General features: G+C 46.7%; 1 protein-coding gene, 1 long non-coding RNA gene and 1 pseudogene across 11 annotated transcripts; 2 read left to right on the forward strand and 1 right to left on the reverse strand.

The window, feature by feature from the left end:
- Window positions 1–10368: 10368 nt before the first annotated feature.
- Window positions 10369–10488, forward strand: LOC148383168 (5S ribosomal RNA; annotated as a pseudogene).
- Window positions 10489–10744: 256 nt separating this feature from the next.
- LOC148383169 (testis-expressed protein 2-like) lies at window positions 10745–16157 on the forward strand. 10 transcript variants are annotated; one of them, XM_088358653.1, is made up of 12 exons: window positions 10745–11022; window positions 11841–12897; window positions 12972–13151; window positions 13235–13505; window positions 13589–13845; window positions 13990–14181; window positions 14367–14466; window positions 14538–14652; window positions 14777–14896; window positions 14983–15192; window positions 15270–15390; window positions 15457–15921. In XM_088358653.1, the coding sequence occupies exons 2-12, from the start codon at window positions 11917–11919 to the stop codon at window positions 15535–15537; spliced, it is 2628 nt and encodes an 875-aa protein (XP_088214779.1). In that variant the 5' UTR covers window positions 10745–11022; window positions 11841–11916; the 3' UTR covers window positions 15538–15921. The 10 variants fall into 10 exon arrangements, with proteins under 10 accessions (XP_088214779.1, XP_088214782.1, XP_088214778.1 ...); XM_088358656.1 differs by lacking the exons at window positions 10745–11022; window positions 15457–15921 and adding exons at window positions 11090–11525; window positions 15963–16157; XM_088358652.1 differs by lacking the exon at window positions 10745–11022 and adding an exon at window positions 11093–11650.
- A 456-nt stretch (window positions 16158–16613) lies between these two features.
- On the reverse strand, window positions 16614–17351 carry LOC148383170 (uncharacterized). The gene is made up of 3 exons (XR_015853565.1): window positions 16932–17351; window positions 16761–16850; window positions 16614–16697 (listed from the first exon to the last, which is right to left on the reverse strand). It is a non-coding gene; the product is annotated as an uncharacterized LOC148383170 (long non-coding RNA).
- Window positions 17352–23986: the final 6635 nt, after the last annotated feature.

The following is a 23986-nucleotide window of genomic DNA, read 5'->3' on the forward strand; positions in this document are numbered from 1 at the left end:
TAATATAAGCTAACCAAAAAACCTTGAACGTTGCCTTTTCTGAATGGAGACTTTCCGCTCTTGAAGGGCCCAGCGCTGTATTGTACTTTGCTGAAAACAGAGCTTTCTGAACAAGAATTGTGATTGAACTCAACCAACCTGTGTAAGTCTAATTTCTGCTTCAGTGTCTTAGCATTTTCCTAAATCTGAAGAAATCAAACGAGCAGGCAGTGAGTAAATTGGATAACAGGTGATTGGCAATGGCTTTTGCCGTGAGGCGCATATCGCGCGCTCTCTAAATTGTAAACAAAATCCAACAGTACAAGCAAGCACCGAGTACTGTCAAATGCTTCCAAGCAACTCTTGAGTCACTGTTGTTTATGTCCTTGCTAGACAGGAGACTTGCCCCTGCTGCCGAAAGCCAATTAACGCATGCATGATCTTTGTCATGTTCAAACTCAGCAAGACGATAGGACGCATGAAGATAAAGGTTGGTGTTCGATAAATTGTATATATATATTATCATGCGTTCTCTAATGAGTACTTAATAATATTATTGCACAGAATGCTTGCTGTTTCGTCTCGCAGACGCCCACCAGTCAACAACAAGTCAAACGATGCTGTCTGGAGCTTCCTGACCTTCTACACCTCTGGGAATCCAAGAAAGTTGTTGATAGCTCAAACTATTTTGTTGATGTCTGCACATGGCATTTGGTCCTTGTATTCGTTTTGTTTCTCATGACATCTTGTCTGTGACTTCTTGGTTCACATCAATCTCGTTTCTTCTCTAATGAGACAAAGTCCACGCCTTCTCCCCACCTCCTTAGGGGCTAGTCACATTGTGGGTCGGGCATTCCACATAAAAAGAGCGAAGAGTGCAAACAGATTTTTAGTGTAGTCAGATTGCTGTAAATCTATTCAGTCAGAGAATTTACCTGACAGAAATTGGGGGCTCGTCCGGGATCTCTTCAGACCAGCTGACTTCTTCGATACAGGACAAGTCCTTGGCCAAGGCATATAAAGAAACCCTTTTCACGGGGCTGTCTCGATCAAGTCCACATCTCTCTCTACAGGCCTCACACTGCAACGTGGCAAAGTTTGGGATTTATGGCTGGTGATGCCTTGGCAGCTTCTGACTGGACTCAGTTTAATCCTGACTCCTTTTATAGTCCTTCCACCAAGCTCTTTAAACTAAATATGACTCAAGACTTGTCATTTATATGTGGAATGCACGCTGATCCTTGTGTTGAACAAATACCCTCATTTTGAGATTTTGTGTTGACATTCAATGACGAGCACATCCTCGCTGAGGTCCCAAGTCATCTTTGGTCTGCGGGTCCTTCTGACGTTGGTTTAGTGAAAGGGGAGCTTCCTGTTGTCATAAGACCTAGAACTGAATACCGCCCTTGTGTGAGGCAGTATCCTTTAAAACCTGATGCCTTACAGGGTATCGCACCTGTTATTTCTGATTTGTTAAAAGCAGGTGTCATTGTTCCTTGCCCGGATTCTCCTTGCAATACTCCAATTTTCCCTGTAAAGAAGGCACCCCCTTCTGTGGGGTGGAGAATGGTGAAAGACTTGCAGGCTGTAAACAATGCTGTTATCCAGAGAGCACCTTGTGTCCCTGACCCGCATACCTTGTTGAATTCATTGACACCTGATGCGAACATCTTTTCAGTGATTGACATTACCAATGCTTTTTTCTCTGTCCCTATTGCAGAAGAGAATCAGTTTTGGTTTGCATTTACATATGCTGGCTCGAGGTACACCTTTACAAGGTTACCACAAGGGTATTGTGAAAGCCCAACAATTTACTCGCAGGTGATGGCAGCCAGCATGGCTAAATTTGTCCCGCCAATGGGAAGTCAAATCCTGCTATATGTTGATGACATTTTAATAGCATCTCCTGATTTTGCCTCTTGCCAGAAAGACACACTTGCAGTGTTGCATCACTTGGCAAGTGAAGGCCACAAGGTCAGCAAGAACAACCTTCAACTGTGGTCCACTGAAATTAAATATTTAGGCCACAATCTAAGTGCCCAAGGTCGAACTATACCTTCTTCTTCTTCTTCTTCGTCTTCTAAGAAAAATGAATTTGGTGTGACCCTTACTTCCACTTCCACTTCCAATCCCTTAGACCTTTGTCCATTGGGGCACCGCTGAGGATTTGACAGTCAGTTTTCTCCATTCCTCTCTGTTCTCCACTGTTCTCAATATCTCGTATGTTTTTAGGCCTGTCCAATCCTTTATGTTGTCCTTCCATCTCTTTTTCTGTCTCCCTCTCTTTCTGCCTCCGTTCACTGTGCCTTGCAGGATCGCCTTGGCAAGACCTGTTGATCTTGTGACATGGCCGTACCATTCCAGTTTCCACCTTTTGACTGTCGTTAGTAGGGCGACGTATGGTCCTATTGCAGTCTTCACATATGATTTTACCTCTTCGTTTGTGATGTGGTCTTTGTAAGATATTCCAAAGAGTCTTCTGTAGCATCGCATTTCCAGTGCCTTGATTCGCTTTTCAGTGTCTGCTGTTAGGGTCCAGGATTCACAAGCATATAGAAAGATTGAGATTACTAGGGAGCGCATTAGTCTGATCTTCAGGCTGGTAGAGATATTTTTGTTGTTCCAGATGGTCTTCAGCTTGGTCATTGCATTTGTTGTTTGGGCAATCCTGGCAAGTATTTCGGGTTTAGATCCTTCATCTGAGACCACAGCACCTAGGTATTTAAAGTTGTTGACTACCTCTAGGGTCTGGTTGTTAATCTTGATGTCTCCGGTGAATACATTGGGGTTGTTGGTCATTAGTTTTGTTTTTTCTGCACTTATCTCCATGCCATAGTCTGTGGCTGTCTCTTCTAATCGGTGGATCAGGTTGACTAGTTCTTGTTCGTCGCCGGCAAGACCATCAATATCATCTGCAAAGCGGAGATTGGTGATCTTTCTGCCTCCAATGCTCACTGAGCCTTCATGTTGTTCAAGGGCCTCTGTCATTATTCTTTCAAGGAAGATGTTGAAGAGCATGGGGGACAGCAAGCAACCTTGACGCACTCCTATTGTTGTTTTGTAGGTATACCGCGCTTGTGGCTGTCTTGTATAAGTTCTCAATGACTACAATTATATTCTCATTGATGTTATAGAGTTTCATGGTTGCCCAAAGCGCTTCATGCCACACGTGGTCGAATGCCTTCTTAAAGTCGATGAATACGTGGTAAAGATCCTGTTGGTGTTGCTGGTACTTTTCGCACAGTATCCGAAGATTGAATATTTGTTCTGTGGTGCTGCGACCTGGTCTGAATCCAGCCCGTTCTTCTGCTATTATCTTTTCGGCTTGGGGCATTAGTCTTCTTAATATAACTTTTAGCATTACCCTACTGGGATGGCTGATGAGGCTGATAGTGCGGTAGTTTTGGCAGAGCTGGACGTTGCCTTTTTTGAGAAGGGTGATAATAAGTGATTGTGTCCATGATGTTGGCCACTCGCCTGTTGTCCAGATTTTGTTGCAGATAAGTAAAAGTGCATCTATGATCGGGTCACCCCCCGCCTTGATCAGTTCCGCTGTGATGTTATCCACGCCTGGTGATTTTCCTGGTTTTAGTGACTGTACTATTGTACAGACTGTGTAACTATTTCTTCTCGCAGTATAGGGTCCTTGTGATTGTTTGTTGCTGCAGGGGCAGTAAGGACTTTTGGGTTGCCTTTTATTTTATGTGTGTATAGTTTGGAGCAGTATTCTGTCCATCTCTTTCTCACTTGTGCTTCTTCAGTTAAGCAATTCCCTTTGGAGTCTTGTATTATTGTAGTCCTTGATTGCTTTGTGGAGGTGAGGTCTTTGATTGTCTGGAAAGCCTTTTTACTGTTGTTTTTGAGTAGGCTGTCTTCAATATCTTTGCACTGGTCTCCAATCCACGCTTCTCTAGCTTGGTTTATTTCTTTTTTAACTCGTAGGTTGGTCTTTGTGTCAGGCCCTCTGTTGTGTTCTTTTTCCATCTCAGCTCTCTGCGTTTATCACATAGCTCCAGTATTTCGTCAGTTATCCATGGTTTCTTCTTCGGGCGGTGTTTTTCGATAATGTCACTAGCTGTTTCAGTGATGGCTGAGGTAAAGGAGTGTGTTAAAGATTCTACATCTACATCTTCATTCAATGCGAGTAGTGGTGCAAATTTTCCTCCGATGTTGGCCTTGAAGGATTCCAAAATGGTAGGATCTTTCAGCTTTTCTAGGTTGAATTTTAGTCTGGTGCCCCCAGCTTTCTGGATCTTTTTCAGACGTAGGGAAAAGGTCATCATTACGAGGCTGTGGTCACTTCCAATATCTGCTCCTGGGAACGTTCTTGTCCGTGCGATGTTTACACTAGATTTGAAGCGTTGTTGGATCATGATATAGTCAATTTGGCTTTGGTAAAGTCCTCCTGGGCTGAGCCAGGTCATTCTTCTTGATTTCTTGTGTGGCCCCAGAGTGTTCATGATTTTAAGTTCATTCAAGCTGGCAAATTCAAGGAGCCGCAGCCCTCTGTCATTACAGTAGGGTCCACATGTACTTTTCCAGTCGTTGAAGGCATCCTTTCCTATCTTTCCATTCCAGTCACCCTACACGACTAATACCGTATTTGCCGGTGTACAGGTCGACTCGGTGTATAAGTCGACCCCCTAAAATTCGACGGAAATTTACGATTTTATGATATATCCTTTGTATAAGTCGAGCTCAATTGTTGCATTATATTAAACTTCAAAATTCAATATGCGAAATTTATTGACGAAATGTGTTCAAATTCCGGGAGGCCGTGCGCATGCGGCTGTTTATAAGCACCGCGGAGGAGATCGCGGCCGGCGAGCTCGCGCACGCCACCCGGCACCAACGGGAGGCCGGAAATAGCTCCAAGCCGAGCGGATCGGCACTTTATAAGCACCGCGGAGGAGATCGCGGCGCCTCATTGGACTTCCAGCGGCCGGCGAGCTCGCGCACCCGCCCGGCACATCCGGGAGGCCGTGCGCACGAGCCAAGTGGCCGAAAATAGCCCCCGCCGAGCGGATCGGCTGTTTATAAGCACCGCGGAGGTGGTCGCGGCGTCTCATTCGACTTCCAGCGGCCGGCGAGCTCGCGCACCCGCCCGGCACATCCGGGAGGCCGTGCGCACGAGCCAAGTGGCCGAAAATAGCCCCCGCCGAGCGGATCGGCTGTTTATAAGCACCGCGGAGGTGGTGGCGGCGCCTCATTCGACTTCCAGCGGCCGGCGAGCTCGCGCACCCGCCCGGCACATCCGGGAGGCCGTGCGCACGAGCCAAGTGGCCGAAAATAGCCCCCGCCGAGCGGATCGGCTGTTTATAAGCACCGCGGAGGTGGTGGCGGCGCCTCATTCGACTTCCAGCGGCCGGCGAGCTCGCGCACCCGCCCGGCACATCCGGGAGGCCGTGCGCACGAGCCAAGTGGCCGAAAATAGCCCCCGCCGAGCGGATCGGCTGTTTATAAGCACCGCGGAGGTGGTCGCGGCGTCTCATTCGACTTCCAGCGGCCGGCGAGCTCGCGCACCCGCCCGGCACATCCGGGAGGCCGTGCGCACGAGCCAAGTGGCCGAAAATAGCCCCCGCCGAGCGGATCGGCTGTTTATAAGCACCGCGGAGGTGGTGGCGGCGCCTCATTCGACTTCCAGCGGGCCGCGCACTCGCGCACGCCGCCCGGTTCAAATTTTCTAAGTGCAACGCACAATGAGATGCATGAGAAACGGCCTTGGTTACCATCACATTTGAAGCGATGAATACGAAGTTAAATTTTATGACTCGGTGTATAAGTCGAGGTCGATTTTTTTCGGTCGATTTTGGATCGAAAAAGGTCGACCAATACACCGGCAAATACGGTATGTCTTTGTGTTTCGTCAATTACCGTATTTGCCGGTGTATAAGTCGACTCGGTGTATAAGTCGACCCCCTAAAATTCGACGGAAATTTACGATTTTATAATATATCCTTTGTATAAGTCGAGCTCAATTGTTGCATTATATTAAACTTCAAAATTCAATCAGAAATATGCGAAATTTATTGACGAAATGTGTTCAAATTCCGGGAGGCCGTGCGCATGCGCAGTGGCCGGAAATAGCTCCAGCCGAGCGGATCGGCTGTTTATAAGCACCGCGGAGGAGATCGCGGAGCCTCAGTCGACTTCTCGGTGCAGCGCCCTATCATCCCGCGCGGTGCAGCGCGGTCCCGCGCGGTGCAGCGCTGTGCCGCGCGGTGCCGCGCAGTGCCGTGCGGTGCCAAACAGGGCACCACGCTGCGCCGAGAGGGTGCCGCACTGCGCATTGCTCTCTTGTCGAGGCTCTCTATTGGCGCGGCGACATGTTGGACGAGATGAAAGCATGGATGAAGGATTCAGTGGCAGGGAAAGGTTAGTGGACAATGCGGTCAACATGGGGCTGCACCACATTCTGCACCACCAGGACACCCCAGGGACGTACGCCAGGATCTTGTTCGTGGACTTCAGCTTGACGTTCAATACCATCACTCCTGACATCCTCCACCAGAAGCTCATCCAGATCGTGGTGCTTACCTCCATCTGTCATATTCACCAACTTTTTGACAAACAGGAGACAGCGTGTGAGGCTGGGGACCATCACATCCGACACCCAGACCACCAATACTGGCGCCCCCTAGGCGTGCATACCTTCCCCACTGCTCTTCTCTCTCCACACGAACGATTGCTCCTCAGGCGACTTTTCTGTGAAGCTCCTAAAGTATGTGGACGACAATGTCATCGGACTGATCCGGGACGGTGACGAGACTGTGTACAGACAGGAGGTGGAGTGGCTGGTCCACCGGTGCAGCCAAAACCACCTAGAGCTGAACCCGCTCAAGACCATGGAGATTATCCACAGAAATACTATTCTCTCCACAGACACCTTCAAGTTCCTGGGATCCACAATCTCTCGGGTTCTGAAATGGACCAGCCACATAGACTCTATCCGGAAGAAAGCCCAGCAGAGGCTGTACTTTCTGAGACAGCTCAGGAAGTTTGACCTGCCACAGGTGCTGCTGAAGACCTTCTTTCCTACCATCATCCAGTCCATCCTCCGCACCTCCATCACTGTTTGGTTTGGATCAGCCACCAAACAAGACAAGCACAGACTGCAACGGACAGTCAGGACTCCAGAAAATATAATCGGGACCAACCTCTCATCTATCCGGGACTTGTACCTGTCCAGGACCGGTTGCAGTCTGAACTACTCCCTTCCGGACGGCGGTACAGAGCGCTGTACGCCAAAACCAGCAGACAGACAGCTTCTTCCCCCAGGCTGTCACTCTGATGAACTCACCACTCTTAGAGTCTCAGAGACTTTGATGTGCAATAACATCCTGCTCTCAACGCTTCATCTTTGAATTGTCTATCGTATTTGTACTGTGTCCTCTCTGCATCCATTGCAGTCTGGTCATCCTGGAAGAGAGATCCTCCCATCTGTGGTCTCTTCCCAATGTTTCTCATTTCCTCTAGTAGACATTTTGAGTTTTTCCTTGGGAGTTTAAGATCAGGGGATGTTTGAGAATAATTGTCAATTTTTGCACATGCCGTCCTGAATGTTATTAGCTACCTAAATGTTGTACAGAGAAGGAGATGTACCGGAGTCAAATCCCTTGTTAGGCATGCTCAAACTTTCCAAGTAAAATTACATTTGATTTGATTTGAAAGAGGCAGTGTCGGATTTTGACAATGCGGCGGTGGTGGAAGTAGGAGGTCTTGACAACTGAGCTAACATGAGGGTGGAAGGATAGTGTAGGGTCGAAGATAACGCTGAGGTCGTATGCCAGAGGGGAGGAAGTGATGGTTGAGGAGTCAATGGTGAGTGAGAAGGAGATGTACCGGAGTCAAATCCCTTGTTAGGCATGCTCAAACTTTCCAAGTAAAATTACATTTGATTTGATTTGAAAGAGGCAGTGTCGGATTTTGACGATGCGGCGGTGGTGGAAGTAGGAGGTCTTGACAACTGAGCTAACATGAGGGTGGAAGGATAGTGTAGGGTCGAAGATAACGCTGAGGTCGTATGCCAGAGGGGAGGAAGTGATGGTTGAGGAGTCAATGGTGAGTGAGACGGATCCAGTTTTATTATGGGAGGATTTTGTGCCTATGAGGAGGAGCTTCATTTGGGTCACTTTTCAAAGCTGATTTGTTCATTGTAAGAAACACAAAGTTACAGACAAATGACAAAAAACACTATATAATATATACATCAGATTAACTACAGAAATTAGTTAATATAGCCACAGTGTTTGAACGATTAAACAGCAACATAGTGACAGATAGCAGTTCAGTCTAACTCAGGGGTGGGCAAACTTTCTGACTTGCGGGCCGAATTGGGTTCTAAATTTTGACCGGGGGGCCGAACCAGGAACAGATGGATTTAGTGTTTGTGTGAAGTAATATATATGACATGTAAAGGTCATTGCATAACACGTTTTTACTTTTAGTAGATACTAAAGCAGACATGGGCAAACTACGGCCCGCGGGCCACATCCGGCCCACGGGGCCTTTTAATCCGGCCCGCCAAACCTGAATAAATTGTATTATTAAAAATTGTTTGGGTCATTTTTATTGTAATTACTATGTTTCCCCAAAAGATGGGGAACCGTCCGCTCGCGCATTTACTCCCGGAAGCCGTGTCAGAAAGCTCGGTGCGCACTCACAAGTGCGTGTACGTACGAAGTAGTACGGACCCGGCGCACTCCGCGCTCTATTTCCATCAGTGCCAAATTTCGAGTGTGGGCTGTGACGTCAGCATTCTCGGAATTCGCGCACTGAGCTTTCAGATAAGGTTTTACGCTAACGCCACCCACAAACCTTCCCCTGGAATCCTTCCATTAAAATGAGTGGCCCGAGGAAAAGAAAGGTGGACACTGAGTGCGGAGTGTTTACAAAAAGAGTGGACCATTTGGCTCGACCTACGTGTGTGAGCAGACGCTCAGCCGCAGACGCTCAGCCACATGAACTTTGTTGACCAAAGCCCGTCACAGATTTAGGTTAATGGACGGATACCTCGGCTCTATCCTAAGAATTACCACGACAAATTTTACTCCAGACCATGATGCCCTAGCAAAAAGTCAAAGTCAAAGTCAGCTTTATTGTCAATTTCTCCACATGCCAAAGACACACAAAGAAACCGAAATTTCGTTCCCCCCTATCCCACGGTGACAAGACATGGCTCACAACAGACAAACAGTAAACAAGTATAACAAAAGCGTGCTGAATAAATAATGAATAAATAACACAACAATAAATAAATAAATAATTAATTAAGAGGAGCGTAAAAACGCGTACAGCAGACATTCCCGAAAATAGCGCAACAGTGCCGCACGCTACGCAGAAGGGGGTAGCGAGTTCAGGGCCCTAACAGCCTGGAGAAAGAAGCTGTTGGCGAGTCTGGTGGTGCGGGAGCGCAGGCTCCTGTACCTCTTCCCAGAGGGCAGAAGGTCAAACAAGGAGTGAGCCGGGTGACTCACATCTCTGGCAATCGAGGTTGCCTTGCGGGCGAGATGGGAGGTGTAAATGTCCTTCAGGGAGGGAAGCGAAGCACCAATAATCTTACCAGCCGTATTCACTATGCGCTGCAGGGCCTTCAAGTTCTGTTCAGTGCAGTTACCACCCCAGACAGCGATGCAACTGGTGAGGACGCTCTCAATGGTGCCACGGTAGAATGTAGACAGGACTGCCTGAGGAGCACATGCACGCCTGAGCTTCCGCAGGAAATACAGGCGGCGCTGAGCTTTCTTTGCCAGTGACGAGGTGTTCGCGGACCAGGAGAGGTCCTCACTGATGTGCACCCCCAGGAACTTGGTGCAGCTCACCCTCTCCACCACAGCACCGTCGATGATCAGCGGCAGGTGTGTTGTGTGACCCTTCCGGAAGTCCACAATGATTTCCTTGGTCTTACTGACGTTCAGCAGGAGGTTGTTGTCCCTGCACCACGTGGTCAGAAGGTCAACTTCCGACCTGTACCTGTAAAAAAGGGAGACCAACAATACTATTGATTTCTTTAATACTTTATGCAGATGTATTCTTTCACTGATTCTTCAAGATGATGTATTCTGTCAGAATGTTTGCCGTTTGATGTGATTTCGCCTCATTAGATAAACATATTTCATAAATCTGACCTGGAGGTGCGGAAGTGATGAAAACTATTATTCATAATAACAGTCTCGTATTTAATGAGAATCACTGATAGTATTTTTTGGGTGAAATCTTTTTTTAATGCTGTTAATAAGTGCATTTGTTTTCAAAAAGCTTTTTTTGAATATCCATGCTTTACTACCTATTAAAAGTAACCTTTTGTGCAATGAATGACCTTTACATGTCATTTCTCTTACTTCACACAAATACTATATCCATCTGCTCCTGGTTCGGCCCGCCGGTCAAACTTATGGCCATACTACCCTGAGGACGCCCGATCTCGTCCGATCTCGGGAAGCTAAACAGGGCAGAACCCGGTTAGTACTTGGATCGGAGACCGCCTGGGAATACCAGGTGCTATAAGGTTTTTTTTTTCTTCCACTTCAATCGTTAAAGCAAATTTTTACAACACAATTTTTACAACGTATGGCATTCGGAAACTGCAAGCCGAGTTTTAACTCCGACATTGAAACTATAACCCGAGTTTCAAACCTATATTCTGTGGTGTCATTCATAGCATTGTAGTTCACGTCTTTAACCGCTAGAGAGCAGACTATGAACAGTGAATAAAGAGGCTGGCTCCCTGCGAACTCAAAGCAGCAGTCTTTATTTGTAAAAGAACCCAAAACAGCACATTGCGCTTCCATGTAGGGTTTTTCCACTTTTCATGACATTTACTTTGATACAGCAAAATGCAATTCGCAATGGCAAATACGTGCTACCACATAAAAAGCTGTCAGTAACTTTTCATTAAAGCCATGTTTCAGGGGCGATTGTGTCTATAAATTGCAATATTTCGAGACACACAGTGGCTTACTACCCTGAGAACGCCCGATTTCGGAAGCTAATCAGGGTCGGGCCTGATTAGTACTTGGAAGGGAGACCGCCTGGGAATACCAGGTGCTGTAAGCTTTTTTTTTTCTTCCACTTCAATCGTTAAAGCAAATTTTTACAACACCAATTACGTATGGCATTTGGAAACTGCAAGCCGAGTTTTAACTCCGACATTGAAACTATAACCCGAGTTTCAAACCTATGTTTGTGATCTCTGGAGACCAATAATCATATTATGATGCTTGGGTTTGACGCCCGCTGAAAGGACACAAAGAGACGACACTGTAACGCTTTGGTATGACGCCGAAAAGAAATAAAAGACGAGCGCTAAAGTAGCCCTCCTGTAATTTCTTTTTTGCGTGGGGGAAAGGGTAACCTGAGTAACAAAGACGAGTCGCTGAAGTTTTTTGGGTTTTTTTTTTTACGTACGTGCAGTTTTTTACGGCACACGCCAAGAGTTTCTTCGCAAAATTCTGGGGCAGTTGGGACATTCGGCTGAGTTTATTCATCTGTCTCTCGTCCCTGCTCCGTGACACGCCGTCAAGATCTTCCCCACTTGACTGTCACAGGTAGTTACACATTTTCCAGGACGGGAAATTCAGAATTATGTTTCCAAAGCAAATGGCAAGGGTACAAGGGCAGAAGCCTTTTACATTTTGTTATCATTCTGGATGGAGGATGCAGCGCAGGAGAGGTCTGTGCAACGTTCCCACCTTGATAATTCTGTTTTGACTATTTGAACAGTGTCTGCGCTATTGCAAGTATTTTAAAATGAGTGATGGGATTTAATTTCTTTAATCTGACGTTGGATGTCTGCGTTTTGAACTGTTAATGCTTTAATCCCGCAAGTGTCACCTAATAGGGTTTATGGTCACGTTTTTCAGGGTGATGCTCGCTCCAGTGGGCCGTGAATTGATTTCATCTTTGCCATTCTTCTTGGACTAACTTTTCCTAAGCAGTATGGAAGAGCGTAAGCTCTTCTTAAACATGAACTACAACAAGGAGGGTCCCACAGTGGCCTTCTCCAAAGACAAGCCTTTGGAGATGGAGCCTGACCAGAGCCCATTAAGCTACCATCTGCCTCATCCAACATCCTGTCTGGCCTCTTCTGACGATTTGTCCACATCATCCTCCTCGGGCATTTTTCCGGCTGCCAGCCTGTTCAAATTATCCTCAATAGACCTGAGAGGAAAACCTCAGGTCTCCCGCAAGGTTGCAGGGGATGCCAACATCTCTGAGCCAGACTCAAGGCTTGAGTTGCATCCATTGATGAACACAAAGACCGAGACAGCAGACACCCAGCCCGCAGGTGGATTCTCAAATGAGCAAAATGACCAACAAACACCCCATCCCACAGACCCCATGACAGAGAACCGATGTAGAGAGCACTCTAAGGCCCCGCAAGAGTTTCAGAGCAAGGTCAATCAAATCACGCGTAGTGAGGAGAGCTGGAGTTTGGGTGTGGCCGGCACAGCGGGACGAGAAGATGCAGACCTAACATCCCAGAGGACATCCGAAGGCGACGGATGCGGTGCTCACGTGAGAAGACGTCGGTGGAGCTCCATTGTGTCTCCAGAACAGGGGCAGTCGAATAGAGACGGCATTCCTACCTGCGCTGATATGAAAAAGGCCGCGCTCCTGCCAAACAAATCGAGTGCTGCACAACGGCGCGGAATGTATGGTGCCGGTTTGCCGGACACATCCTTTCAGAATTACTGGATCTTCTTGGCAGGCCTGGTGCTTTATGTGTTGTCCACCGTGCCTTTCGCCTCTTACGTGACCGGTGTGTCAGTGGGGGTCGTCTGCGGATTCATTGTGGGCTTGGCGCTCGCCTTTGTACTCGCTGCCCAATGCTCCGGCTCCACAAGAAAATCGTGCTACACCAAACCCACGAATAGACAACCACTGGATGGCCGGCCCACGGCAGCAGAAACCTTTGAGGTAAAAATCCATATTATTAACAGTGAAAAGAACAACCGTTTTTTTTACTTTTCTTGTATCTGAATGTATTTCAGGGTTGGCTGACTCAAACAGCGAGCTACAATACCGAGACCTTCCACCGCTCTGCCACACATCCCGTCTTTGCGAGCCTGGCAGGCAGTCGGCTGCAGCTGTCCTACCTGCAACCATCCGATGGGCCGACCCAAGAGAGCCCCTGCTGGCCTTCGCGTACCTACCAGCTGGCAAACTCCCGGGTTGGTCCATCTCGCTGCACCGATGCCATAGCGGGCCTTCGCGTCAGCAGTACAAAGTCCCTTCTGTTGATTGCCAACAATAGGTAACTCTCGCACCTCCCTGTTTGGCTCGGAAGAGGCTCTGGAACAAGAAATACCCCATCTGCGTCACTCTGGCTGAGGGGGAAGTTGGGGAGGAGAATGTGGAGGAAGGGCAGAAGGCAGAGGGGTCAAAAAGAAATGCTACCATCCCTGAGCATAACGCACCTCCCGTTACCCTCTACATGTTTGCCCGCACGGGACGAGAGAAGGAGGAATGGTTTGAGAACCTCCGGTCTGCTTCCACCCTTGGCGCCACAATCGCTGAGATCACAGGTAAGCAGACACTTCATTAGGCACATTGCACTTTAAAGATACAGCAGTGCCTTGAGAAGAGATTTATTTGTTCCGTCTTTGAGATAAAGAAAAACAGACATTAGTGACAGTGGAGACACTTTCAGTCTCGTCCTTTCTCTCACTCCTGACACCTGTGGGTGGAGATGCTGGTGAAGGCAGCAGAGAGGAGCATCCTAACCTCCCAGAGCCAATATGGGCCAGAAAATTGCTGGACTACACAGCCTACATGACGCAGCTGGTTGACTCGGACGGTTGCGGCCGCATTGAAGACACTGACGTGAGTGGCGGCGATTTGGGAAAGCCCCCTGCTCAGAAAAAGGTCAATGAGCAGCATGCCCAAAGTTGACTTAGCGATTACCTAAAATGTAAAAGGTGCTCTCAATCAAGTGAGACTCCAAATTCACAAGCGTACATGATCGTCAGAAATACGACTCCTCTTTCACATTGTGGACATTTTGAACAGACGCCGTCCGATGGCACCGAAGGAGCTCGAGCCCAGTCAAGTGCAGATTGTGAAGCAGAGCGAGACCCAGCGGGGGGCCAAACTGCCTGGATGAATTCAATGACGGGCAGGATCTTCTGGATCTTTCTACATGATCAATACTGGACCAACGTAGTTGCCTGCAAGATCCAGCAGAAACTGTCAAAGTTCAAGGTAAGCGGGAAAGACAAATTACAGACTTTGGTATCGATTGTAATTCGTCCTAACAGGGCCACGATGTTGGCGGCATTTTCTCACCCATCCGAAACTTGTTCCAAACTAGTAAAAAAGTCGCGATCCTAATGCGTCGATTGTGTTTGGACAAGTTCTCCTAAAAGATGAAGTTTGTCTCACTCAAGTTAAAGTACTTCATGAGCGAGATAGCCCTGGTGGACCTGGACATGGGCACCTGCTTGCCTCAAATTCTCAGCATCTCCAAACCCACACTGGACAGCAGAGGTGCGGAAACACGGCGTAAAGGCGGGCGCAGCAACGCAGGTTCACAATGAGCACGTCAACGTTTGTTTTAGGTCTGTGGCTGGACCTGCGGATCATGTATAGCGGCTGCTTTCGAATGACCCTGCAAACCAAGATCAACCTGAGCAGACTGGGGAAAGAGGATCAAGATGAGGCTCAGCCAGAACGGTAAATCAATGGCTGAGTACATTTGCCCATTTATAAAATACATGTTCATGTAGACTTCACAGGTTTAAAAAAATGATGAATAATAGTAGTGCCTTGTAGAGATCGTAATATTGTCCAAACGCAGGTTGTCTAAACTAGCGGACAGCGATGAAGAGTCATCCGGTGTTGATGAAGACGATGTCCTACCCGCTGAGCCGCAGGCGTGTGGGTCAGAGACGGCAGCGGCTGCTGCTTCAGCTGACATGTAGGTTAACACTCTGCGGTGATTGTCGTTGAAGAGGTGAAACATTTTGGACCCTAAGAATGTGTACCACCCATACACTGAAACAGGAACTCAGCAGGCAGCACCAGTAGGAAGATTCTGAATTTTATGGACAAGCTAGCAAAGTCCAAATATTTCCAGAAGGCCAGAGAAAATGAGTACATCAGGAAGAAAATAGACGAGGTGACCAACATGCCTCTGGTGCTCACCGTAGAAGTTCTGGAACTCTCCGGAACTCTGGCCATTAACATCCCGCCTCCCCCTTCTGACAGGATCTGGTATTTGCTGTCTTTCTTGTGTCTCGGGATACAAGTGGTACAAGCAAAACATTTGGATTTTTTTTTTTTTTTTTCAGGTACAGTTTCCGGGCACCTCCCAAGTTGGACCTTTGTGTGCATCCCATGCTTGGGGAGAGAGAGGTCAACTTCTCTCAAGTCACAGAGTGGATTGAGAGAAAGCTCAGAGCAGAGTTCCAGGTCAGTGTCACTTCGACAAGTCGTGTTTTCTTGAACAGCAAACAAAACACATGCTGTCGTCAACAGAAATCGTTTGTCATGCCCAACATGGATGATTTCTTTGTGCCTCTCATGACATGGCCCGTTAGGCCATTTGCACCCTGTTAAGAGTCCACTTTATCACCAGCCATGCCCCATGGAGACCTACCAGCGGTGGATAAAAATGCTCATTGGCTGCTCTGATGTGAATGAGTAGCCATTTTTCAGTGATGATTCTTGAGGATGGTCATTTGGCTGCACTTACTTACTATTAATGTATTGAATCAGATTTTTTAAATCGGTGATTTTTATTATCAGCATTAATGAGGGAGTGATTGGGAGAGAACCCACCCCCAGATATTCATTGGAAAAGTCCTATGCTGAGGCTGGAGTGATATCTTATTAAAAAAAAAAACCCTGCTGAACAGTAATTATGCTTGTCTTACATGTCCAAAGCAAGATGTTTCAAATGTAATAAGTGACTGTTGGTTCAATAAAAAAAGTGTTTATTCATTGTTCATTAATTTTTTATTATTATTTTTTAATCTTTTAAGGTTTTTTGCTGACATCTGTTGGTCGCCCAATGCCTTCAACTCCGACCTTTACCCCTCAACCTTGTTTGGGAGAAAATACTCGTCTGAATTTTAAATCAGGAATTTTCAACGTCATAATTTTTTTTTTAAAATACCAAAACTAAACTGTTGTCAGGCGATATGTTTTCATAAAATAAAAGTTGCTATTGACCTCCAGCCGTCGTCCCTTGCGCGCATGCGCCACTTTGAGAAGAGGGGGGGGGCGCTAGGAATTCACTGGGGAGCCATTGGGGCGTTAGCCTGAAAATGTTTGGGAACCACTGGTTTAAATCAACAGTCTCTCTTTATCCATTAAGTAGATAATCATGCAAGTTTTTCCTGGGACAGTTATTTAGTAGCCTCAGTTGACTTAAAAGGGGCACCACTAATGTTGTACATTTGCTAAAATTAAAATGGAAACACATTCCAGATGATCACCATGGAAGTTGAATGCCAATGTAAAGGCGTTAAGTAGATTTGTCATAGCAGACGTGTATATCAAACTTATTCTAATATTTCATTGCTCATCCAAATTAAGTTCTTACTGCTCAAAACAAAAACATATGAGTGAGAATTTTGTTTGTGACAATTTTTGCCAGTTTAATTTTGGAGACAGACAAGGTACAAGGGGTGCAATGTTTATCAGACTTTTATTTCAACAGTTTCACTGTACAAAAGTTTAGGAGGACGCTGCCTGGACCATTCGGTGAGTGGCACCTGCACAAACAGTAACTTGCAGTAGTATAAAAACTACACAACTCACAGACAGACAGAACTCACCTTGATAGGCAGAGAATAAAGATAGATCTCCTCCAGGGACTTGATCTTCATGTCCTTAACCAGGCGGCCCAGCTTGGTAACTGGCACCCACTACAAGGTACACGTGAAAATTTAAAAAATAAATACGGTCTTGGTGTGCACTTGACCAAGTAGAATGTGTGCTCCACTCACTTCCTTCCTTATCCTCTGCCTTGCCTCCACGGCCACCGCGGGCGGCACAGCGCGCGTATCTTGCGTAGCGCATGCAGCCCGCGCACTTCTTTGACGCAGCGCGGCGCCCTCTCGCCACGGCGCCTTCTCGCCGTACGCTCTCTCGTCGCGGGGCCTTCTCGCGGTGGCGCCCTCTATCCGCGGTGACCTCGTGGCGCTGTGCTGCGGCTTTGGAGCGTCTGTTGCGCACGGCCATTGCGATTGGCCAATGTAGGCCACCGTTCCGATCGGCCATGGCTCGCGGTCGTTGCAAGTGGCCGTTCCGATCGGCTATTGCGCGCAGCCGTTCCGATCGGCTATTGTGCGTGGTCGTATGCCATTGCACTTTCAACCGAGAGAAAATGAGAGTCTTTGGAGCGGCAACTGCACGCGGCTGTTGCGATCGGGTTTTATTGCATGGCCGTTCCGATCGGCCATTGCGCACGGTTGTTGCGCGCGGCTGTTCCGATCGGCCATTGCACGCGGTCGTTGCGCGTGGCTGTTCCGGTCGGCCATTGCTCGCGGTCATTGCGCTCCTGTTGGATTGCCGCTGTGGAAATGTTGCCCTCCGGCCAAAAGCCCAAAAGTAGCTGAATGGGGCTTTGCACTTTTTGTAATTTCAACCGAGAGGAAGCCTTCGGCTTGACTTCTTTGCGGCTTCATTGGTCAGACAATGTGCATTTTCAAAGAGGAGGGAAGGGGAGGTTTTTAGCGGCTGCAGGGACCGGGGAGCTGTAAACTTAGTGTGCACGAGACAGTTTTTTGTCATCTCTGCCCGACAGGAGGACCATAGCGATCGGCCATTGCGCGCGGTCGTAGCGTGCAGCATTTCCGATGGGCCATTGCAACCGAAGGGAAGTGTGCGGCTTTGGAGCGGCCGTTGCGATCAGCCACTGCGCGCGGCCGATCCGATTGGCAATGTTTATCATAAGTTCTCGGGGACTAACTTATCACCCATATGGCCACTTCAAAAAAATTTCAGCCAAGGGATCACATTTTGCAAGAACTAACTTACACTCGGGAGGAAATTGAGTCTTAATCGTCAAAGCCAGAGTCAGGAAACAAATCGGACAGGTTTACCACAATAGATTCGCTGACAGGGTTGTCACTAGAGAAAGAACTCCCGTCGATCGAAAGGTCATCCCTTTGGAGCAACGGAAAAGTCTCAGCTGGTGGAGAGATAGCAGTTGTAATTAGCCTGTTAATTAGGGATCGGAGACAAGGAATTCAACAACATCCACACAAGGTCAAAATGGCAGAGAAAACGGCAATGGAGACCAGGACCGAGAAAACCAGGGTGCGGTATTTTCCGAACACGTTCAACCACTCGGTCCAAACCTCTGTGTTCACCCCACTGTGTTCCTTCATCTGCCCATTCAACGTCCGCAGACCCTCAAGGGACCGGGATAGGCTTCCGTCGGCTGCAGTATTATTTGGAATAAATGTGCAACATTGCTCACCAAACATGGCGCAGACACCGCCCTCTTTTGAGAGTAGCATGTCAAGGGCCATTAGATTCTGGAAAGCCATGAGGGAAGTAGCGGCCAGTTGGGAGTGGACCGCCTTGAAACCCGCCTCGGTCCAGTTTCCAAGCCTCTGCACGTTGTAATGGATGTAGTTAATCCTGTCAACATTTTTGTTAAGAGTACACCACCAACACAGGGCGGATTCAAAACCAGCTGCTACCTGATTCACCAGCTTATACTCATCCGGTACTCCTCTAGGAACACCAATGGCGTCTATGTAAGTTGGATTAGCTGCGCCCTGCCATTCGGCGTTTCGCTTCGTTCTCGGCCAGAATTCGGGCACTACGGACTTAGCAAAAGATGTTAGATCATAAGAGGACATTGGTATCAAATGAACAGGAAACAATAGGGTTACCAAAGCGCAAATTCCAGAGCTGTTTAAAGGCAACCTATCATAAAGTTGGTTACTATTACACCAAAACCAAATATCACTACGAGCAATGGGCAAAAAAGGGGCAGTGACATTGGTCATGGACCCACACCATGGAGTAGCTAGGGCTCCGAGCTTCTCACCGGTACCAGGTAATCTAATGAATGTAAAATTACCCTTAGCTACATCGGAAGAGAAAAGGGGTTTATATTTTGTCATAGAGGCAACAGGGTAAACCTTGTCCCGTTCAAAACAATTGAGTGGGTGAAATGGTTGAGTTTAACATTAAAACAACAGCACACTGAGGAACTATATTTGCAGGTTTGATTTTCAAAAGAGGTCTTGGACCCATACATGCGATGCAACTGGTGTTAGCCATCTTTGCGGCTTGCTCAGCCATAAGAAGCCAGTTGTTGGTTTGACGGCTTATTCCCGTGGAGGCTACAAAATAGCTGTCTACATCAGTGAGGAGCAAACTTGTGATTTTTGCTCCTGCTGACAGGGTGTAATTATTCATAACGGGACGGTCTGCAATCGCCATGGTTTTGTTAATGCAAATAGCAATAGGAAAGTGAGGATCAATTCCAGAGGACCAAGCCCACAGTTGAAAACCCCAACAGGAAGTGTTAAACAAGGTGGCATTTGGAGGACGAATTTGATCATCAGGGAGTGTAAGAGTCAAAAGGAGGCTTGTGCCCTGGTTCTTCAAAGTTACTCGTTTAGCAAAGAACACAGCCTCTTCACTGGAACCAGAGGGCCAAAAATCTTGCATTTGTGTGGTGACAAGGGTGCCCCAGTCGGTGCTAACCGGGTGACCAGTTAAATACCACCAATATCCAAGCCATTCGTCCCCAGTAGTGGGGTGACCATTTCGAAAACCTTTCAAACTTTTCATAGGTAAAATAAAAGAAGATGTATTAGGAGCCACAGTAAACATCAATGAGTTATTGTAAGTCAATAACAAAAGCCATGGCAAGCAAGTTGGAACACGGACGGTTTCTGGTGTACAAACAACATGATCAAAAGGGGATTTTATGTTGCGCTTATGTCTAGCAATTTTTCCCCATGAGCCATATTGATTAGAATCAGCGTTGGTAGTTGCCTGAGAGAAGAATGTTCAAGGCTCATGGTACTCTATCCATACAAATAAAATAACCCCCGAAAAAAATATAACAATAACACAAACCAGCAAAAGTAAACAAAAACACATGGTAGACTTTGCGCAGTCTACAGCCCGATTAAAGCACTCACCGAATGACTCTCCAATGCTCATGTTTTGGATCTCCTCAGAGTCAACACTCTGAGCTTCGGGTCGGTGTCTTGGAATAGGCTTCTGCTAGCTTTCGTGTCAACCCTGGATCTTGGCACCAGGATCAGGCACTATTACCAAACTTTGCTCACCTTCCTTACTTAGGTTGGGTCTGCGGAGATCACCTTTTTACAATGAGATAAATGAATCCACGTGTTGCGTTCGGCTATTTTCAAAGCATTAGGTGTCGTGAGTAGTACCAAAAAGGGACCTTCCCACTTGTGTGAATGCCAATTCTTCCTCTTGATACTCTTGATCAAAACCCAGTCTCCCGGTACCACTTTGGGGTCATCTTGCGGAGAGATGGGTTCGTCATCAGTGTTACTGGTTTGGTTCTTTAAATGTTCTAGCATGTTCCTCATGTAATCGGACACATTTTAATCATCCTTAGTTTCCCACTTGGTTTTAAAGTTAAAACATGGTAATCCATATTGTCGCCCAAACAATTTTTCATACGGGGCTGAACCCACAGTACTTGTAATATTTACGCACAGTTTGTCCAGGTCTAAACATTTTGTCCATGCACTTCTTCCCACGCGATGGTGTGCACAATGATTTTTAAGTCTTTATGGAACATACCAAAAAGGGACCTTCCCACTTGGGTGAATGCCAATTCTTCCTCTTGATACTCTTGATCAAAACCCAGTCTCCCGGTACCACTTCGGGGTCTTCCTGTGGAGAAATGGGTTCATCATCAGTGTTATTGGTTTGATTCTTCTGACGTTCCAACATTTTTCTCATGTAATCAGCTAATGTGGCTTCCTCGGGGATCTCCCATGTGTTCTTGAACTGAGGAAGCCTGTAAGGTCTTCCAAACACAATTTCATAGGGAGGTAGCCCTGTTGTACTTGTAATATTTATGTACATTTTGACCAGGTCTAAGCACTGAGTCCATGGTCGTTTGGTTTCTTCCATACATTTTCGTAATCTGTTTTTTTATAGTCGCGTTAGATCTCTCAACAAGGCCAGCCGATTGTGGATGGTAAGAACAATGGCTCTTTAAATTTATGTGGAACATTCTCCCAATGTTATGCACTATTTGATTCACAAAATGTGGACCATTGTCGCTGTAAACTTTTTCTGGAATACCATACCTTGGAATGATGTCTTTGCATAAGGATTTTGCCACTGTGAGTGCATCAGCATGTTTGGTGGGAAATGTTTCTACCCATTTAGAAAATGCATCTACTATGACTGTTAGAGATTTGCTCACTCAAACAATATTTTGCAAGAACCACACGGGAGACAAAAGCAAGTCCTTTTTAGACACCTGCAGGTGGAGAGTTCACTCGTTCAAGGAATGAAGTCTGAACCCTTGTTCCTGCGAGGGGATATTTATTAAGAGAAACAGAGTGGGGGTTGAGAGTGGGGGTCAGAGTAGACAAATGGCCGAAGCCCCTAGGCTGATCAAAGCACAGCAGGGGGTCCTTCACGATGTTGTGTGAACAAAACACTTTGATTGCTTCCTCTGCAGCTAGTCAATCAGTTCAAAAGATCTTAGCACTTTGTTCTACTACTTTTGTTAAGACAGGACAAGCGAGTTTAATTATTACAGGTTACATTCCAACATAATCATAGGATCAAACTAACCTGAAAACCCTAACATCTCCCTCCTGATTTATCATATGATTATGCCACCCCAAACAACAAAGACAAGCAAGAAAACATATATACGTATAATGAAGAAAGCAGAATGGTAAAAATAAAAACAACAAACAATGATAGCAACACTTTCCAGTGAAGATGAGGCATTACCTTAATACCCCAGATCAAACTTATTGTGTAAGCGAAAAACCTACTGGCCAGATGTTATTAGCAGGAAAATTCTTACACGGTCCCTTTGGCCTAGGCGACCAGAATGCTATCAATAAAAAAGAAAAAGAAAAACAAAGAAACAGTACATCAGTGCATCCATTACTTGCGAAGCATATTTGATGGTCAAATCAACAAGTTTCCGTAATACATGCTCAACAGAACAGCATCTACGCAATCCACGTCTCATTATCATTATCACATCTGTCACGTCTAAGAAGTTGTATATGTGCTCGTGTTTTCGTCAGCTGATGATGTTCTAGTCTGTAGGTGTGTTCCGTCACACACACTGGCGCACACGCTCGTGTCCAGTTGGCAGGCAGCATCGGACAACTCTTGTGACCACAAAACCATGATCCGTACTGAACAGGCACGTGCACTCATAGGATGCAGGTGAGGCAGTGCCTCTAAACTTCTGGATGAAGTAGGTCCCGTCCGATGGTGCAGCCATGTTGGTAGTAGAGCCCCTACACCTTGAAAACGGCTCTCTCATCCTGGCACACAGCGGTGATGTCCAAAGCTCCCATCCAGTTTCCTCCTGGAGAGCAGTCGTCGTTAATGCATTTGTGGGTGCTGCAACCTTGGATGCAACATGTGTAGTCAGCAAGACTTGGAATGGTCCCTCCCGTCGTGGCTGGCCCAGTTCCTTCTTTTGATGACCTCGATGTAGACCCAGTCTCCTGGATTGATGGGGTTGTCGACCTGTGAGGAGGAAAGATCAAGCGGCAGTAAATTTGTCTTTGACACAGTTTGAGCGTCCTGATCATATAATCTGCCAAGGACTGCTCTTTATCTGTTGCTTGCAACTCTCGTAGTCAATTGTAGTGCCCATTTAACTGGTAAATAGGAGTGTTTGCGGGAAGAGTTTGAACACCTCCTAATGATTCCCTTTAACCAAAAACTATTTATGACAGGGGCGTTCCCATTTATTGCCTCCTGGTTTGAAAGAGATTGTCTTACCCATGCCTTCTTTCTCCTCATACGCTCGCACCCACACAGGGTGTGCGCACACACACACACACACACACACACACACACACACACACACGCACGCACACACACACACACACACACATCTCTCGTGTAGCTTCTTTTGATAGAATCTCCTATCGGTAACTGTATAGCAGACGTTTTAGCATATAATCCCATACTCTGCTCTCTCACTTCTACTTTTTCATGTCGGTGCAGTCGTAGGTGGCCCCTATTGCAGTCATTGTCTTGTTAACTGTCGCCTTGTGACTCCTATGCATGATTGTGTGAATGTCAAAAATTGAACGTACCTAACTTTCTGACCATCCAACCTCCACTGTGGTACAAAAAACCTTACTATTGTATTTAGTAGGTACATTGAGCAACCTAGCTTCCTCCTGACAGCAGGGGGTCCTTCACGATGTTGTGTGAACAAAACACTTTGATTGCTTCCTCTGCAGCTCGTCAATCAGTTCAAAAGATCTTAGCACTTTGTTCTACTACTTTTGTTAAGACAGGATAAGCGAGTTTAATTATTACAGGTTACATTCCAACATAATCATAGGATCAAACTAACCTGAAACCCCTAACAATGACTAAACAATATTCTTTACCTTCACATTTATTTAATTGTATATAATCCATGTGTATTATCTGAAATGCATATAATGGAGTCGGGAACTTCCCTCTCCGAGGTCTTAAGTTTCCTTGTGGGTTATGTTTAGCACAGATCAAACACGCTCTGCAAAAGTGTTGTGAAAAAGCTGCAAACCCGTATGTTGTATAAATAGCCTTAACTTGCTTCACCATACCCCCCGTCGAGACATGGGTGACCCCATGACTCGAAATAGCAGCCCATTTGAACAAGTTACGAGGCAAGACAGGTTTGCCCAAAGGTCACACAAAAAGACCATCAGTGTTTTTAGTTGCACCCCGTTTTTCCCAAGAGAGTCGTTCCCGGTAGGGGCTCTGAGACTGCATGTCAAGCAACACATCAGGGGAGATGTGTGACATCGAATCATGATCAGTGAGTGACGAGAGGAAATGGAGG

Source organism: Syngnathus floridae, chromosome 17 (assembly GCF_059516105.1).
Source record: "Syngnathus floridae isolate MCC-2025c chromosome 17, RoL_Sflo_1.0, whole genome shotgun sequence".
NCBI classification, from domain to species: Eukaryota; Metazoa; Chordata; class Actinopteri; order Syngnathiformes; family Syngnathidae; genus Syngnathus; species Syngnathus floridae.

Excerpts from the sequence above, each read along its gene's own strand:
- LOC148383169 (XM_088358653.1), top strand. The coding sequence starts at position 11,917 with ATGGAAGAGCGTAAGCTCTTCTTAAACATGAACTACAACAAGGAGGGT. Across the intron at positions 13,846-13,989 it reads AGCCCCCTGCTCAGAAAAAG|ACGCCGTCCGATGGCACCGA; the intron begins GTCAATGAGCAG and ends CATTTTGAACAG. Across the intron at positions 15,391-15,456 it reads AGCTCAGAGCAGAGTTCCAG|AAATCGTTTGTCATGCCCAA; the intron begins GTCAGTGTCACT and ends TGTCGTCAACAG.